Source organism: Galeopterus variegatus, unplaced genomic scaffold (genome assembly GCF_000696425.1).
Source record: "Galeopterus variegatus unplaced genomic scaffold, G_variegatus-3.0.2 Scaffold1982, whole genome shotgun sequence".
Taxonomy (NCBI): Eukaryota; Metazoa; Chordata; class Mammalia; order Dermoptera; family Cynocephalidae; genus Galeopterus; species Galeopterus variegatus.
The window spans coordinates 208752-228195 of NW_007728093.1; the positions used below are offsets into that span (position 1 = coordinate 208752).

The window sequence follows — 19444 nt, forward strand, 5'->3', positions numbered from 1 at the left end:
CTGGCTGCCCTGTAGTAAACAGACATGACAGCAAGAACGGAAGTGGGGAAACCATGGAATGGAAATTGGGACTACTGTAGTAGTCTAGGCAAGAAATGATGGTGGCTTGGACTTGGTAGGTACCAGTAGAAATATCAAGGAATGATCACATTCCTGATATACACTTAAGATAAAACTAACAGAATTGAATATAGGATTTAAAAGTAAGAGAAGAATAAAGGATGATTCCTTGGGTTTGAGGTTAGTGCAACAGCATAAATGTGATATCATCAGAATAAATGGGCATGACTGGGGAAAGCAGGTCTGAGGAGGAAACCAAGAGTTTCATTTTGGATTAATTAAGCTGAAAGACTATTAAATATCCAAGTGAACATTAAAAAAAAATTTTTTTTGGCAGCTGGCCAGTATGGTGTTATCAGCACCACACTCAAGTGGGCTTTTATTTTTGGGGGCGGCTGGCCGGTATGGGGATCCAAACCCATGCATGACCTTGATTATAAGGCTTGTTTATATATAAGCCTATGCTCTAACCAACTGAACTAACCGGCGAGTCTTTCAAGAGGACTTTAAAATAGGCAATTTTTATATAGAATTACATAGAGCTCAACTCAGAGGAAAAGCCAGGACTAGAAATACAAATTTAGGAGTCATCATCTCACAGATCACAGGAGACAAAAATAAATGATCTTTGGTAATATTATACACTCTATACATTTACAATTTTTTGACCTAATTAATCCATAGTTAAGTATTATTTGTGTATACAGATTAAGCATCCCTAATCCAGAAATACAAAATCCAAAATGCTCCAAAATCTGAAACTTTCTGAGCACCAAGTTGACTCTCAAAGGAAATACTCATCAGGCATTTCAGATTTTTGGATTAGGGATGCTCAACTAGTATGTATTCTGCTATATTCCAAAATCTGAAAGAATCCATAATGCAAAACACTTCTGGTCCCAAGCATTTCAGATAAGGAACACTCAACCTGTATTTGTAAACATGGGTGGGGAGGTATGAACACACTTTCATGCAAGGAGAGAAAATAAACTGACTAAATTTTTAATATAGTTACTTAAAAATGTTTCAATTTGGGTTATTTATGATTGATCCTTAATTTATGAGTTCAAAAGATACCAGCAAATTAATATACTTTAGAAACACTTAAACTTTATAACTTCCATTATAAATAAAAATATTATAATAATATAAGTAATAGTTACCTTCAATTTAATGTTCGATAAACCTTCTTTCTCTATAATACTTCCAGAAAGCTGAATTGCAGAAGGAGAATAATCAATTCCAGTAATATTAGAGAAACCAAATTTTGCCTAGAGACAGAGAAATAATTTTATACTTTAGTTTTTAAAAGTTTCAATATATTTTGCTTATGTATTATAATATTCCTTTAGGACTGTGATTATTTTACTTTTGTTATAGATCAAATGACAATAATCCACAATGTTTAAATTTTATCGTAGACTCTAAGTAGAAACAAAAAGTTTAAATCTATATAACATGACAATTCATTTGCTTTTACAATATTTGATTTATTTTTCAAAAGGAAATTCATTTTCTCAAAGATAATGAAAATATATGTATAAGCCCTCAGGCAGAAAAATGTACTATTAACTTCTGATGCTGACATGCTCCAATCCACACATAAATTTTACTTAACCTAATTAAGTTAATATGAATAAATTAAATGCATATGTAATAAGTTATTGACTTTTAAATTTTTCCTTTAGTGTAATTATAAATTTTGCAATTCTCCACCAGCTATGTGATTATTAACGACCTTACTACATTTGTACTTTTTCATTTTTGAAATATTTCATACATTCCATTAAATCTTTACAAAAAATCTGTGAGGTAAGCTGGGCAGGTATTTATATCTCCAAGGAGTTAAGGAAGCTCATTGTACTTAAGAGTTTGCTGTTTACTAACCATAAACCCATCTAGGTGTATGCAGCCTGTAGTAAAAGCTGGTCTTCACACCACACCCTAACTATGCTGAACATTTTTAGACCAATGCAGCTAAAAATAATTTCAAAGGAAATGCAAAAAACAAAAGTGGCAATGTACAGTGTAGCCTCAAATTCCCTTGGTGCTGTTCACAATTTACTAAATGGTTACTCCTTGCAAAACTTAACTTACTTCCATACCACCTATTAAGACTTAACTAGACTTTTCAACCCTAAGTGTCTGATTACTAATCTAAACTCAGGCTAACACATACACCAAGTATTTTCCACAAAGCATTTTGCTCCCTTTCATTATTTTTATTTTTAATAATATGGTCTAATGTTCTTTTTTTTTTTTTCCGGTGACTGACCAGTCCAGGGATCCAAACCCTTTAACCAAGCTAACCAACTACTGTTTTCTTTTCTTTTCTTTCTTTTTGCTGCTGGCTGGTACAGGCAACTAAACCCTTGACCCTGGTCTTACAAGGCTGCATACTAACCAACTGAGCTAACTAGCCAGCCCTTAATGTTCTCTTTTTCAATGCCAACCTCCTACGCTTTTAGCTGTCTCCCACCCTACTCACTGGGATCTTCATTTTTTTTCCCCCAATTCCCTTAATTCCTTCTCTATCAGACCTAGAACCCAGTATGACTTTATTAAGTGATTCTTGCCAGTACTTTCTTTTCCCATGCCTGTGTATTCTCCCAGGACAGCTTATAAAAATCACATATAGATATTTTAGGTTTCTAGAACAATCACTTGGAGCTTCAAGCTATCTTCAATGTTTTTCACTTTTAATTTCTGGCATGCAGTGAAAAATAAGCAGACATTCAGGGAAACAATAAATGACAAAAACCAAGGGGGAAAACTGACATTAGAAACAATCCACAGGAGACCCAAATAAAAGGATTATCAGAAACAGATTTTAAAACTACTGAAATGACAATGATAATTTGGAGAATTCTGGTAGAGAACTGAAAACTATAATAAAGAAACAAATAATAGAACGGAAAAATGTAATAATTAAAATTAGGGCCGGCCCGGTGGCGCACTGCTACAGTGCGCCGCTTGGGAGCACGGTGGCGCTCCCACCGAGGGTTCGGATCCCACATACAGACCGGCCGCTCACTGGCTGAGCGAGGTGCGGGTGCGACACCGAGGGTTGCGATCCCGTTGCCGGTCCCGGTCCGGTACAGGCGCGACACTGAGGGTTGCGATCCATTGCCGGTCACGAAAAAAGACAAAAAGGAAAAAAAAAAAAATTAAATTAGGAAATTCAAAGGGTTGGCTTCATAGCAGATTAGGTACAGCAAAAACATAAGAATTGGGGCCGGCCCGTGGCTCACTCGGTAGAGTGCGGTGCTGATAACACCAAGGCCCCGGGTTCGGATCCCATATAGGGATGGCCGGTTTGCTCACTGGCTGAGCGTGGTGCTGACAACACCAAGTCAAGGGTTAAGATCCCCTTACCGGTCATCTTTAAAAAAAAAAAAAAAAAAAAAAAAAAGAATTGGTAAAAAAAAGTCAGAAAATATCCCTGCTGTTAAACACAGAATGACAAAAGGATAGAAAACCAAAAAATGGAAAGAACATAAAAGACATAATATGGCACAGAATACAAGATCTAACATATACATATACATGGAATGTTAAGAAAGGAAGAATGGGGCAGAAGAGAAGATGGCAGATGGCTTAGAATTTTCCAGTACTGACAAAGGACCCCAGCAACAGATTCAAGGAACATCATAAACCCAAGGCAGGATAAAAACAAACCAAAAAAAACAAAACAACCACACCTAGGCACATCATAGCATATCTGATAAAAACCAAAAAAGAAAAATCTCCAAAGCATCAAGGGAGTGAGGTTGGAGGGTCCAAGGGGACAGATTATCTTCGAAATGCCAAAGACCAAAAAAGAAAAATCTCCAAAGCATCAAGGGAGTGAGGTTGGAGGGTCCAAGGGGACAGATTATCTTCGAAATGCCAAAGACCAAAAAAGAAAAATCTCCAAAGCATCAAGGGAGTGAGGTTGGAGGGTCCAAGGGGACAGATTATCTTCAAAATGCCAAACAATAAGACTTACAGCTGACAATAAGTCATAAAGAAAACCAGAAGACAGTGATAGAAAAATACCAATCTAAAATTATATAACAAAAATATCCATTTAAAATGTAGGTGATCAATGAAAAAGTACTAAATGTAAGCAATGTTCATCAATGGCTGCTAAAAGACAACCAAACATTACATGCCACATATACAAATACACATCACCACTTATTAAGTTTACTTGCCAAAAAAAACTGAATTTAATAAAATCTCTAGATCAGGGATAAAGAAAGATTTTTCTATAAAGAAACAGAGATTCAATATTTTAGGCTTTGCCAGCCATACAGTCTCTGTTATAACTGCTCAACTCTACTACTGCAACACTTAAGCAGTCACAGACAACATGTAAATGAACACATGTGGCTGTATCTCAACAAATATTTATAAAAACAAAGGAAGCCCATATTTGACCCACAGACTGCAGTTTGCTGACCCTTATTTTAGATCTAACTTCCAACTTAACAGACAATACAGGGGACAGAAAACATGTTATACAGAGATGCAAATAGAAAACCCACACTGTGGAAAACCATTTGGAACAAACAACCATCTACAACAAATAAATTGCAAAGTTAAATAAAGAAAAGGGTGCAGGAACAACTTAAAGAGCCGTAAGAGATATATCAACCAATTGCAATAGCAGAATAGAGATGACAAAGGAAAAAGTCGGCGAACTTGAAGACAGATCAATAAAAATTACCAAATCTGATCAACAGAGAAAAAAATGATTTTTAAAAAATGAACAGAGACTCGGGGACCCGTGGGACAATGCAAGGTATGACATTCATGTTTACAGACTCTCAAAAGAAAAAAAGACTGTGATACAGGAAAAAAATTTTGAAGAAATAGAGGCTAGAAACATCCCAAATTTGGTAAAGATATAAGCTTACAGATTCAAAGGGTCCAATGACCACCAAATAGGATAAGCACAAAGAAATTCAAGCAGCAGCACATCATAAGCAAACTGCCAAAAACAAAAGACAAAAAAGAAAAAATTCTTGAAGGACTCCCAAAAAGTGATGCATTATTTACAGAAAAACAACTCAAATACCTGCAGATTTCTCATCAGAAACGATGGAGGTCAGGAAGAAATGATGTAGCATATTTAAAGTACTGAAAGAAAAGAATAGTTAGCTCAAAATTCTGTGTTCAGCAAAAACATCCCTCAGGAATGAAGGTGAAACAGACATTCCCAGATAAAGAAAAACTTAAGAAAATCTGTTGCCAGGCCGGCCCAGTGGCGCACTGCTACAGTGCGCCGCTTGGGAGCGCGGTGGCACTCCCGAGGGTTCGGATCCCACATACAGACTGGTTCCCGCTCACTGGCTGAGCGAGGTGTGGGCGCAGCACCGAGGGTTGCGATCCCGTTGCTGGTCCCGGTCCGGTACGGGCGCGACACTGAGGGTTGCGATCCGTTGCCGGACACGAAAAAAGACAAAAAAAAAAAAAAGAAAATCTGTTGCCAGAAAACTCTCTCTAAAATAATTCCTAAGAAACTTATTTAGGCAGAAGAGAAAAACAAAAAACAAAAACAAAAACTTTGAAGATCAGAAATAAAAGAAGAGAAGCAGAAGTAAATATCCGGGTGAATATAACTATTCTTCTCCTGCTAAGTTCTCTAAAATATGTTTGAATGAAAAAATTATAACACTATTTGATGGGATTTTCAACAAACATAAAGGTGATATTTAAGACAACTACAATATAAAGGGGGAAGATAAAGAAACCATACATGGTAAGGTTTTGACATTCCACTTGTGGTTAAATACTGATCCTAAGTAGACTGTGAAAAGTATATATATTGTAATCCATAAACAGCTACCACTAAAAAAGCCATACAAAGAGATATAATCAAATTCTTATAGCAACCACTAAAAAAGGTATAAAAAGAGATAAGTACAAGGAGATACACACATAAATTAAAATGGAATACTAAAAAATGTTCAAAAAAATCAAAAGAAAGAAAAGAAGGGAGAAAGAAAACAAAAAACAGAGGTAACAAAGAGAAAACAAGTAATATAACATAGAGGTAAATCCAAATGTATCAACAACTACATTAAACACAAATGTTCTAACAATACCAGTTAAAGGATAGAAATTGTTAGAATGGATAAAAATACATTACCCAACTATATGCTGACCATAAGAAACTCACTTCAAATATGGCATAGGTAGGTGAAAAAGCAAAAGGATGGAGTGGTTACCAGACTGAGGAGGAGGGGAAGAAGGGAGTATGGGGAGAGAAGTGTTAACGGGTACAAAGTCACAATTAGAAAGGAAGAATAAGTTCTGGTGTCCTATTGCATAGTAGGGTAACTATAACAGCAAAGTACTGTATATCTAAAAATAGCTAGAAGAGAAGATTTTGTAAGTTGCCACCACAAACAAATGAGGAAATGTTTGAGGTGACGGGTATGTTAATTACCCTGATTTGATCATATAGATGTATTGAAACATCACGCTGCACCCCATAAATATGTATGATTATTAGGTGTCAGTTAAAAAAATTTTTTTAAGGGTAAAAGGATGGGAAAAGATAATACCATGCAAAAACTAACCAAAAAAGAGCTAACATCACACCCACTAGGAGGGCTATAATAAAAAGGACAGGCAAAAAGTGTTGGGGAGGAAACAGAGAAATTTGAACTCTCATATATGGCTGACAGAAACATAAAATAATGTAGCTGCTATGAAAAGTAGTCCAGTCTCAAAAGGTTAAACACAGAGTATGTTTAACCAGCACATGACCCAAAAATTCCACTCCTAGGTACATACTTTCTTTTTCCAAAAGAAGTGAAAACTTACGTCCACATAAAAACTTACACATGAATTTTCATAGCAGCATTGTCACAAATGCCAAAAAGTGGAAAGAACCTAAATATATAGTAATCGATGAATGGATAAACAAAATGTGGTATATCTACACAATGGGATATTATTCAGTCATACAAGGGTACTTCAAAAAGTTCACAGAAAAAATGAATTAGAAGATAATACAAATCTTTCCATGAACTTGTTGGAGTACCCTATATACAAGGAATGAAGTCTAGAATGCTAAATATGGATGACCTTGAAAACGTTATGCTAAGCAAAAGAAGCCAGACACAAAAGGACACATAATGTATAATACCATTTATATGAAATCTCCACAACTGACAATCCACAGAAAAAAAATTAGTGGTTGCCAGGGGCTAAAGGGGAAGGGAGCATGGGGAGTGCATGCTAATGGCTTTCTTTTGGGGGTGACAAAAATCTTCTGAAATTAAGATACTGGTGATGGTTGCACAACTTTGTGACTATACTAATAACCCCTGAATTGTACACTTTAAAAGGGTGAATTTTATGGTATATGAATTATATCTCAATTTTTAAAAAAGCTAAAGCAGCTTTACTATCAACATAAATAAAGTAAAATTCAAAGTGGAGAAAACTACCAAGGTTAAAGAGGAACATTATACAGTAATAAAACAGTCAGTTCATCAATTCTCTCTCTCACATACACACACACAAATCCTAAATGGGTATGCTCCTAACAGAACTTTGAAATACATGTAGCAAAAATGAACAGAAAAACAGACCCACATTTATAGTCGGATGCTTCAACACTCCTAGCTCCATAATTAATAGAACTAATCAAAATCATCAAAGATACAGAACTGATGGGCCAAGCCCGTGGCACACTCGGGAGAGTGCGGCACTGGGAGCGCAGCAGCGCTCCTACCGCGGGTTTGGATCCTATATAGGGATGACCGGTGCGCTCACAGCGCTCACTGGCTGAGCGCGGTGTGGCTGGTCTCAAAACGGACAAAGAAAAAAAAAAAAGATACAGAACTGAATACCATCAAACAACTGGATCTATTTAACATTTATAGACCAGTCCACCCGATAATAGCAGGATACACATTTTTCAAGTGCACATGAAACATTCACCAAGATAGACTATATTTTGGGTCATAAAACAAACATTAACAACTTTAAAAGAATTGAAATCATACAAAGTATGTTCTCTGACCATTGTCGAATTAAGAGTATAAATCTCTAACAGTAAGATAACAGAAAAATCCCCAACACTTGAAAATTAAGCAGCAGAATTCTAAATAATCCATGGGTAAAAGAAGAAAATTAGAAAATATTTTGGACTAAATGAAAATAAAAATACAACATATCAAAATTTGAGGGCTGGCTGGTTAGCTCAGTTGGTTAGAGCACATTGTTATAACACTAAGGTCAAGGGTTTGTATCCCTAAACCAGGGAGCTTCCAAAAAAAAAAAAAAATTGTAGGATGCAGCAGTGCATCAAATGTTTATATGAGAAAAGAAGAAAAATCAATAATCTAAGCTTCCACTGTAAGAAGCTAAAGAAGCCGGCCCGGTGGCGCACTGCTATAGTGCGCCGATTGGGAAGCGCGGTGGCGCTCCCGCCGAGGGTTCGGATCCCACATACAGACCGGCCGCTCACTGGCTGAGTGAGGGGCGGGGGCAACACCGAGGGTTGCGATCCCGTGGCCGGTCCCGGCCCGGTACGGGCGCGACACTGAGGGTTGCGATCCGTTGCCGGTCACGAAAAAAGACAAAAAGGAAAAAAAAAAAAAGAAGCTAAAGAAAAGGAGCGAAATCAATTAATTAAAATGAAGAATGAAAATAAAAGCAGATCTCAACAAAATTGAAAACATAAAAATAAAGTCAACAAAAAAGCTTGTTCTTAGAAAAAAACAAAGAAATAATAACAAATCTCTAGCATCACTCAAAGAAAAAAGAGAAGATACAAATTTTTAATATTGGGAATGAAAGACAGGAATATCACTATACATCCCACAGACATTAAAGAAGAGTAAGGGAGGGCTGGCCTCAGTTGGTTAGAGCGTGGTGTTATAACACCAAGCTCAAGGGTTTGGATCCACATACCAACCAGCCACCCCCAAAAAAAGAAAGAATAGTAAGAGAAAACTATGCAGAACTCTATGCATATAAACTCAAAATGGACCAGTTCCTCAAAAATCACAAACTATGCAAACTTTCTCAAATGAAATAGATAACCTGAATACTACTATAACTATTAAAGAAATTGAATTCTTTTTTTTTAATTGAATCATAACTGACTATACATATTTTGGGGATTCAATGTTGACATATGTTGATCAAATCAATATTACTAGTATGTATATTGTTACAAATTGGACTTATTCTTTATGCCCCTTGTCCAATCTCTCCCTATCCCCCTCTCCCTCCTCCCTCCCACCACTGATAACCCTAGATTTCTTCTCTCCCTCTGAAAGAATAATCGTTATTCTGTTGATTTGTTGCCTAAATGATCTGTCCAATGCTGAAAGGTGTGTTCAGGTCCCCCAATATTATCATAGAGCACATGCTTTGAGTTCATATTTTAAAATTTCAGACTAAAAACTCTCCAGGATAATTGGTTTCATTGAAAATTCTATCAAACAAACACACAAGAAGAAATAACAATTCTACACAATTTCTTTAAAAAATGAAAGGGAGGGAACACTCCCCAAATCATTTTATGAGGCCAACACAGCTTTGAGACCAAAACCAAATAAAGACAGCCCAAGAAACAAAAACTACAGACCAATATCCTTCATGAACATAGACGCAAAAATTCTCAACAATATATTAACAAACTGAATCCAGCAATATATAAACAGAATAATACACTATGACCAAATGAGGCTTATTATGGGAATGTAATGCTGGTTCAATATTTGAAAATCAATCAATATAATTCACCATATTAACAATCTGAAGAAGAAAAATCTCTTGATCATATATATCCATTGATGCCAAAACATTTTTTCAAAATAAATTTTCAAAAATTTTTTCAAAAAAAAAAAAAACTTCCAAAAATGTATTTCTTGCAAAATTCAGTATCTATTCTGTAAATAGAAGGGAATTTCTTCAACCTGATAAAGGGCATCTTAAAAAAAATCTTACAGGTAACATTACACTTAATAGTGAAAAATCTTTCCCCATAAGATTGGAAACAAGGCGAGAATATCCCCTCAACACTCCTCACCAACAATGTATTGGAAGCTTATCTAGTATAATTAGACAAGAAAAATAAATAAATAAAAGGCATAAATATTGCAGAGGAAGAAACAAAACTTCCCCTATTCACAAGTGACATGATTGTCTACATAGAAAATTCCAAGTAATCCCTCTAAAAAACTCTTATAACTAATAAATGCAAGGTTGCAGGAAATAAGGTCCAACACATATATATCAACAATACAAATATGGTTGAAACAAAAATCAACCATATTTCTGGAAATAAACAATTGGCAACTGAATTTCAAAAAGCAATACCATTTAAAATAGCTCCAAAAAAATGAAATACATAGGTATACGTTAAAAAATATGTGTAGGATCTGTATGCTGAAAACTACAAAATGCTGATGAAAGAAATCAAGGCAGATGTAAATAAATGAAGAGAGATCATGTTGATAAACTGAAGACTCAAGATAAAAAGATATCAATTCTCCTCGAAGTATAGTTTTAGCTCAATCCCAATTAAACTCTCAGTATGGATTCTTCTGTAGATATAAACAAACTGATTCTTAAATTTATTTAGAAAAGTAAAAGAATTATAATAGCCAAAACAATATTGAAAGAGGAATAAATTTGAAAGAAACATACTGCTCAACTTTAAGATTTACTAAAAGCAAGGGCTGGCCAGTTAGGTCAGCTGGTTAGAGCATAGCCTTATAACATCAAGGCCATGGGTTCGGATCCCTGTATCAGCCAAGCTACCAAAATAATAACAACAAGGTTTACTTAAAAAAAAAAAAAGCTACATTAATTAAGGGTAGTATTAGCAAAGGGATAAGACATATACATCAATGAAACAGAATGGAAAGTCAGAAATAGACCCACACGAATATGGACAATCAATTTTGACAAAGATGAAAAGGCAATTTCAATGAAGAAACAACAGTCTTTTCAACAAATGGTACTGGAACAATGGGACATCTATTTGCAAAAAAAAAAAAAAAAATCTCAAACTAAACCTCATACTTTATACAAAAATTGATTCAAAAAGGATCATATCATAAATCAAAATGTAACAATCCAAATTTATAGTTACAAAGCTATAAAACTTTTAGGGGGGGAAAAAGGAGAGAAAGGATTAAGCAAAAAGTTATTAGACATGACACCAAAAGACAAACTTAACAAATTGAACTAGGCTGGCCAGTTAGCTCAGTTGGTGAGAGCACAGTCTGGTAACACCAAGGTCAGGGGGTACTGGCCAGCCAGCAAAAAAATAAAAACAAATTGAACTTCATTAAAATCATGAGCTTTTCTTCTAATAAAGATCCTGAAAAGAGGATAAAAAGAAAAGCTACAAACTGTGAGAAAACATTTTTAGTAACATATCAGGAAAAGGACTTCTATCTGGAATACACAAAGAAGTCCCAAAGTTCAACAGTAAGAAAACAAACAACCAATTTTAAAATGGGCGAAAAACTTGAATAGTAATCTCACCAAAGAGGATATACAGATGGCAAATAAGCACATGAAAACCATGTTCAACATCATTAGCCATTAGTAAAATACAAATTAAAATCATGATTAAATAAAACTATAAACATATTAGAATGACTAAAATACAAAAATACTGACAATTCCAAGTGCTAGCAAGGACAAAGACCAACTAGAACTATCACACATTGCATGCATATAAAATACAGGAATGCAAAATGATACAACCACTTAGGAAAACGGTTTGGCAGTTTCTAATAAAGTTAAATATGTTTACACTAGAGAAATTAACCTTATGTTCACACAACAACCTGTACACAAATATTTATAACAGCTTTATTAATAATTGACAAGAACTGGCAATGACCCAAACATCCTTCAACAAGTAGACTGATAAACTGTAATATATCTACATAACTGAATGCTTCCCAACAATAAAAAGTATTGACTATTGACATGTGCAAAAATGTGGATGAACATCAAAAGCATCACGCTGAGTGAAAGAAGGCAATTTCAAAAGGTTATATACTGCATGATTCCATTTTATAGGATATTCTCAAAAACATAAAACTGCTAATGGAGAAAAGATAAATAGCTGCCAGGGGAAAATTAATATGTGACTTACCGGATACAAGATCAATATAAAAATCTTTTGTACTTCTATATACTAGCAATAAGCTAATAAAAAATTAAATTTCAGGCTGGCTGGTTAGCTCAGTTGGTTAGAGCCTGGTGCTAATTAAAACCACAATGAGAAACCACTACAGTTAATATCAAAAACAGCCTAATATATGACGACATAAGTCAAAACGTGGTTACCTTTAGAAGGGAATGAGTGGGAGGGGGCACAAAGGAGCTTCTATGGTGCTGGTAAGGTTTTATTTCTTGATCAGGTTGGTGAATAACACAAAGATGTTCATTTTCTACAAGTTTCACACCTATGACACATTCACTTTTCCACATCCATATTTCATTTAATAAGTTCACATTAGAAAAGAAAAAAAAATTTTCCATAAACAACTCCATATCTAGGTGGTCTTACCAGTGAACTCTAACAAACATTTAAGGAAAAAGTAACACCAATCTTGGGCCGGCCCGTGGCTCACTCGGTAGAGTGCGGTGCTGATAACACCAAGGCCGTGGGTTCGGATCCTATATAGGGATGGCCGGTTTGCTCACTGGCTGAGCGTGGTGCTGACAACACCAAGCCAAGGGTTGAGATCCCCTTACCGGTCAACTTTAAAAAAAAAAAAAAAAACACCAATCTTAAAAATTTTAAAAAGCAGAATATCATTTAAAGATGCCAGCATGACCTGACACCCAAAACTTGAGAAGGGTATTATAAGTAAAGCAAATTAAAGGACAATCTATATCACAGACAAAGTTACAAAAATCCTAAACAAATATTAAACTGAATCTAGTGATATATACAAGGGTACTTCAAGAAGTTCATGGAAAGATTTGTTTAATCTTTCAATTCTATTTTTCCACAAACTTTTTGAAGTACCCTTGTATAAGTTGAGTTTATCCCAGGAATGCACTTAACTTTTGGAAACGCAGCAATGTAATTATCCAAAATTAACAGACTAAAAGAGAAAAATCATATGATTTTTTCAATGCAGGAAAAACATTTGATAAAATTTGTAAGAAACACACACACACTCTCTTAGCAAGGTAGGAATACAAGGAAATTTCCTTAATCTGATACAGAGTTATCTACAAAACAAACACATGCTAACATCATACCTGCTACTCATATTGAAAGCATTCCCTAGGAAAGGGAAAAAGACAAGGACACCTTCTATCACCACTTTTTTTTCAAAATTCTACTGGAGATCCTAGACAGTGTAATAAGGGGGAAAAAGTCATAAAGGATTGGAAAGGGGGCCAGCCCCGTGGCTGGCTCACTCGGGAGAGTGCGGCGCTGGTAGCACCGAGGCCGAGGCCGTGGGTTCGGATCCTATATGGGGATGGCCGGTGCGCTCGCTGGCTGGGCGTGGTGCGGACCACACCGTGCAGAGGGGTGCGATCCCCTTACCAGTCAGAAAAAGACAAAAAAGGATTGGAAAGGAAGAAAAAGAGCCATTATCCACAGTGTATGAAATTATGTGTGTAGAAAATCTAAAAGAATCTACAAACTATTGCCTCAGAGAATAAATCATTAGCCTCTACAAGTAAACTATTAAAACCCAAAAGAAAGGCCAGCCCGTGGCTCACTTGGGAGAGTGTGGTGCTGATAACACCAAGGCCACAGGTTCAGATCCCTATATACGGATGGCCGGTTAGCTCATTTAGGAGAGCGTGGTGCTGACATCACCAAGTCAAGGGTTAAGATCCCCTTACCGGTCATCTTTAAAAAAAAAAAAAAGAATCTATAGGTAAACAGCTGAATAAATAAAACTGTAGTATAATTGTACAAAGGAACCTTACACAATAATGAAAATTAATGAATTAATGAACTACTGCTACAAGCAACAACATGAATGAATCTCACAGAATGTTGAGTGAAAAGGGCCGGCCCCGTGGCTCACTCAGGAGAGTGAGGTGCTGACAACACCAAGGCCACAAGTTCGGATCCCATATAGGGATGGCTGGTCAGCTCACTTGGGTGAGCGTGGTGCTGACAACACCAAGTCAAGGGTTAAGATCCCCTTACCGGTCATCTTTAAAAAAAAAAAAAGAATGTTGAGTGAAAGACATCAGAAAGAGCACATGCTAAAGAGTTCCATTTATACATTCAAAACCAGACAAATTAATCTATAATGCTAAAACTCATTTTGGTTAGTGGTTAGTGGATAGTGGTTACTTTTAGAGAGGAAAAGGAAGTAATGATTGGTAGGCAGTTCATGTGAAGTTTCTAGAGTTCAGTAACATTCTACATCTTGACCAGGGTAACTGTTATGTGGATGTGTTCACTTTGTGATAATCTATTGAGCTGTACACTTTTAATTTATACACTTTAATGTACATATGCTATTCCTCAATGTCTCAAAAAAGTTTATTACAACTCTTTCTATTTATATTCCACTGCTTAAAATACTTTAATGGCTCCCCATAAGCCTAACAGCAAAATCTAAGCTCTTAAGCATGGCAAAAAATGATGTTGTTTTTACTTTTAACTTAATCCTCATCCTTCACATATACTTTATATTCCAATTTCCCAAAGTATTTATAGGTCCAGGACATGATATGCTGCTTTGGCCTTCTTTCCTTTAGACATTGTTTCCTCCCTTTTTATACTTCACCCATACTCACCACACACTGCCCCAGAAATTTCTACCCAACTTGGATATTAATTCCAAGACCCTTCCCTATCCCACTTTCCCAAAGTTAATCATTCCCTTTTCTACACTCAGTATTATCTACACTCTATTATCCCACACATCAAGCTATAATGTAACTATCTATATGTCAGTGCATCCTCTATTACATCATGGATAATTCAAGCACAAAGTCTGAATTTTCACGTTGCCAGTGCCTAGCATAAGGCTTGACATGTGGTCATCGCTCAATTTCACTCTTATGTATATATTCTTACAAATTAGACTGTAAAGCCATCCAGGATTAAGCGTAAGTCTTACACTTCCTCCACTTCACGTAGCACAGCAGTGAGCACACTACAGCGACAGTGACAGTTTAGCTAGCAGTGAAATATGCACCAAAACTTAGTTCCAAGGACAAAATGCTCTTTTCAAACTATATGTTCACCAAAGATAAAGTATGTATGTCCTACTAAAATTGCAAAAGGTCATCATCCTTTTGTACATAGAGACTATGTTTTCTGCTAGAAAATACCAAAAAAGATTACCTAGACAAAACCATTCTCTGGGAAAAATTAAGTGGCTTGCTCAAGGTCAAGGCTATAGACAGAAGGGCCAAGACTAGGACTCAGATCACCTGGCTTCTCATTTAGTGCTTTCTCACAATCCATGCAGCCTCCCTTTTGAACACACGTGACTTCTCAAAGTAAGTGGTATGACTGCTTTACTTTTTATATTTAGACAGTTAGGGGATGGCCCGGTTACCTCAGTTGGCTAGAGCTCGGTGTTAACACCAAAGTCAAGTGGAGGGTTCAGATCCTCGTACCCAACAGCCACCAAAAAAAAAAAAAAAAAAATGCATTGTATCCTCAATTGCAACACTTTTTAAAAATCTCATTTTAAAATCTGGCTAATACATGGATACTAAAAGTACCAACAAGTTCAATCAGGAAAACACCATTTCCAGTTCCAATATCGAGCACTGAAGCATCCAGTGGAATCTTGTGTTTCTGCATCCACCTTATTAGTCGATTCATACTCTCTTCTCCAAACCTGTTAGAAACAGAATCAATTAATCAAATGACAGAGGGATATGGAGCAAAAGTTATAGCTATATTCTATTTAATCTGTTCACACCATATGCCCAACTGAGTCTTTTTTTAAAGTGAGAAGTAATATTTGTGACTGCTTAAGCTTCATTTCTATTGTTATTTAGGAGAAAACACCTCCAAGAACAGAACAGAAAGGTCAGTATATTAATGAATAATTTTCTCTACATAAGCATTAACATTTATACATGTCGGCAGCTCAAAATTTTATAGCTTATTTAAAAAAGGACAACTATAGGACAAAAATAATCTCCTAATACTCTGATCAAATTTAAATCTGGGTCACCAGAAGAAAGAGGAGATAGTTTAAATCTACCTGCTTAAGCCAGTCTCAGTCCAAGGTTCCCAAGATTTTTAAGTTGTCTTTCTTTGGTACAAGTTCTTTAAAAATTTACACATACAATCTTCTGGATCATAATTCGATTTTTTTTCCCTAACTCACCAGATTTCTCCTGTATCTCCATATTCTCGAAAAGTATGCAGTTCTCTCTCATAGACGGCATCCCAACTATGTAAACAATGAAACACAAATTGAGACTCTTGAATTAAACTGTATTAATCCAATACATTGAATTACACTGTATTAATTCAATACATTGAATTAAACTATTATTCTAATCCATTACAGAGCAATTTATTTCAGAGGCGTAAAATATTATTAGTGTTATCAATAAGCGTACATAGCTCAATCTCTTAACATCCTTGAAAGACGTGGGCAAGCAGAACAAGTTTATACATGTCAAGCACTTAGAACAATACCTAAGGCATAACACACGCTATATAAGTATTAGCGAGAGAGAGAGAGACATTTGCTCAAAGATTTCTAAATCCCAGATCGAAGTCTAAAACTTGACTGTTGAAGCAATTACCACACATTTGGTGTCAAGCGTTCAGACACAGGATTTTCTACCAGTACAGTGACGGCTCACTGTGGAACGCAACAAGGAAAAGATCTTCTTAAAGGTTAAGTTTAAGATTTAAGTCTTAAACCAGTCTCTCTCCTGTGCATTTGTCTCCGCCGCTTCCTGTCTTCTAGCCCTCCACTTAAGTTTTCCCTTAATCCTTTGAAGCATGCTCCCCTCTACCGTCTGCCTTCTCTTCCTACTTCATCCCTCTAGAATCCCTGCTTCCTGTCACCCCTCCAAGTTACCGCTCATCCCAACCGTTCCCCAAAGTCACTCACGCATCCATCTAATCTACTAATTCATTAGATAGTTCCCGAGCGTCTGTTTTAGGTCAGATCACTTTCTCTTACCCCCGATAACCCGCTACGTCCTCGCTCCCTCCGCAGGTCGTTCTCCACTCCCACGTCCCCACCCCTTGTCCCCTCAGCCTCGTCAGCTCCCTGGCCCGGCCGTTCTCCCCCGGCCGCTTACCCTCGCCCACCAGCCCTATTCCTCAGCCCCGCCCCCGCAAGCCTGTCTCTCGGGTTCAAGACCCCCAAAAGGCCTCCCCAAGAGCCAAGAGTTTCAGGGCCCATCCCGCACCCCACGAGCCAGCTCGTAAACCCCGCGTCACCTCCCCCAAGGCGGCCCTTCAGGCTTCCCCCCCGTCACGCCCCCAAGGCTTTCCCGGCCCCCGGGCCTCCACCCCGTCGTTCCCTCCCTGGGACCCAGGCCGGGCAGCCCCGCTCACCCTCCCCTGAGCCACACTCACTGCTCTCGGGTTCCCAGCGCCGACGGGACGAAGCCGTCCTCCGCTGGACTGCCCTCTCGGGACCGCGCCGCGGCCGCAGCGCCGCCGCTGCCGTCAGCACCCGCGCTCATCTCGCCTGGCGCCCTGGACTGCCGTTAGGGCCGCCATAGAGACGTGGCACGGGCAGAGCGGATGTGCGGACTGGCGCCTCTAGGCGGCGGGAGGTCGCCCTCTCTACTGCTCCTGGACCGACTCTGGGGCAGCAAGGGGGCGCGGGCCGGACCTCCCACCCTGCGCCCTCTAGCACGCCTCAGACGCACCCCAGGCGTCGAGGTCCAAGGGCGACTGTATTGGGGAACTGTTGTGTGTAAGAGACCATTCAAGGTATTGAATTTTGGAAAACGGCTGACAGTAAATACCTAAAGCCGACACCACTCTATCCAAACTTGCACAGATCACCCAGATCTGGGAAGTGGGTGGGACAGTCCATCGCATTTTTGGCTTCCCAGCCAGAAGGCTAATTTCATTTGTGCTTGGGATTCTGACTTGAATATAGTATTCTGATGATGTCACTGGTGGACGTGGGAATTTATACCTAGGGAAATAAACGTCCCACAACTCCACACAATACACAACCATGGGGATCAGTTTGTTGTGGAAGAAAGGGCACCAAAGTGACAAGATGCCTGGATGAGCCTCAGCTGTGCCCCGAATCAGGCACCTGGCCTGACGCAAGTATTAACCTCTGTGGGCTTCCTCTCCTCACTGTACCGTGCTTAAAATAGATGGTGACTTGTTCTACAAGATTGCTCCCAAGCAATGAACCTGAGATTGCATCTGCCTCTTGGTCTGGCTGCCATTGGTTGTTCTACAGCATAATGCAAGAGACCTTATGGGCCAAAGGTCTGGGGTATTTTCTGTAGCAGCACTGAAATACTGGTGATCCATTGTCCTAGGCAAGGACCTCAAAGGCACCTAGCAAAGCTGCCTTCTGAAAGGGTGCACGGACCCAAGCTGATAAGACGACAGGACCCGAGCTGACAGTTCACCAGAGAAGTTCCACTTTATTCAAGGACTGTGCGTATATTTATGGGTTTGGATAGGGGGTGGACGGGCGGGAGCTGATTGGACGGGGCTGGGCAGGAAGTGAGCCCTGGCCTGTGACTGGTTGAGGTTTTGGCACTGGCGGGCATTTACTGCGGAGAAGAACCCGGAAGGGCGCCATATTGCCAGGGAGTGCCTTTTCCCTCCCCCTTCCCTTGAGTGCCCACGGTGTCCTTACACCTTCCAACCAAAAGGAATTGTTTCTTTGGCCACGTCTCTGTTGACTCTGCAGACAGAAGCCCAATAACAAGTGCCTAGAAGTAAACAGTATCAACAGTTGCCTTTCCGGCCCACAGAAATCCTGATTTGGACTGAATGTGCATCTCTTCCTGTACATGGTGTTCCAAGATCTTTGGACAACCACTGGTGATAGAATAAAGTAATAGGCAGATTGGAATCCATGTGCACAGTGATTAAAGAACTCAAGAAAGAGCCTAGGTAACCTTATTACAGAGCAATAAACCCACCAGATGCACGGCCAATTAGTGTTGCCCTGGGCGAGTGGTTGTTTTGATCTATTCTAGACTCTGGATGATAGAGAAAGCAAGCTTGAATGTGACTGAGAGAGTCTTAAAAAGTTTTAGGTTCTAATTAAGAAGCACCCATGAAAGATAAGCCCATCTTCAACCTGGTGTCTTGCCAACACTTAAGATGCTTTTGCTGTGTGATGAAAGCTATAAACAGTTACTGGTATGGAGCCCTGGAAAAACCCATGGTTTATAAAGAGTTCCTTCTCTGGCTCCAGGCAGGATTGGTCTGGCTGTTTAGTTC

The 19444-nt window shown here is 38.2% G+C and overlaps 1 protein-coding gene across 2 annotated transcripts in view; it reads right to left on the reverse strand.

Annotated features, from left to right (window-relative positions):
• The window catches only part of METTL10 (methyltransferase like 10), a 34153-nt gene extending 16453 nt beyond the window's left edge, over positions 1-17700 (reverse strand). For both annotated transcript variants that reach the window (XM_008579913.1, XM_008579912.1), the window contains exons 1-4: positions 17591-17700; positions 16377-16442; positions 15764-15878; positions 1224-1331 (exon numbers count right to left, since the gene is read on the reverse strand). In XM_008579913.1, coding sequence (XP_008578135.1) covers positions 1224-1331; positions 15764-15878; positions 16377-16442; positions 17591-17700 — 399 coding nt within the window. The remainder of the gene's footprint in view (positions 1-1223; positions 1332-15763; positions 15879-16376; positions 16443-17590) is intronic.
• Positions 17701-19444: the final 1744 nt, after the last annotated feature.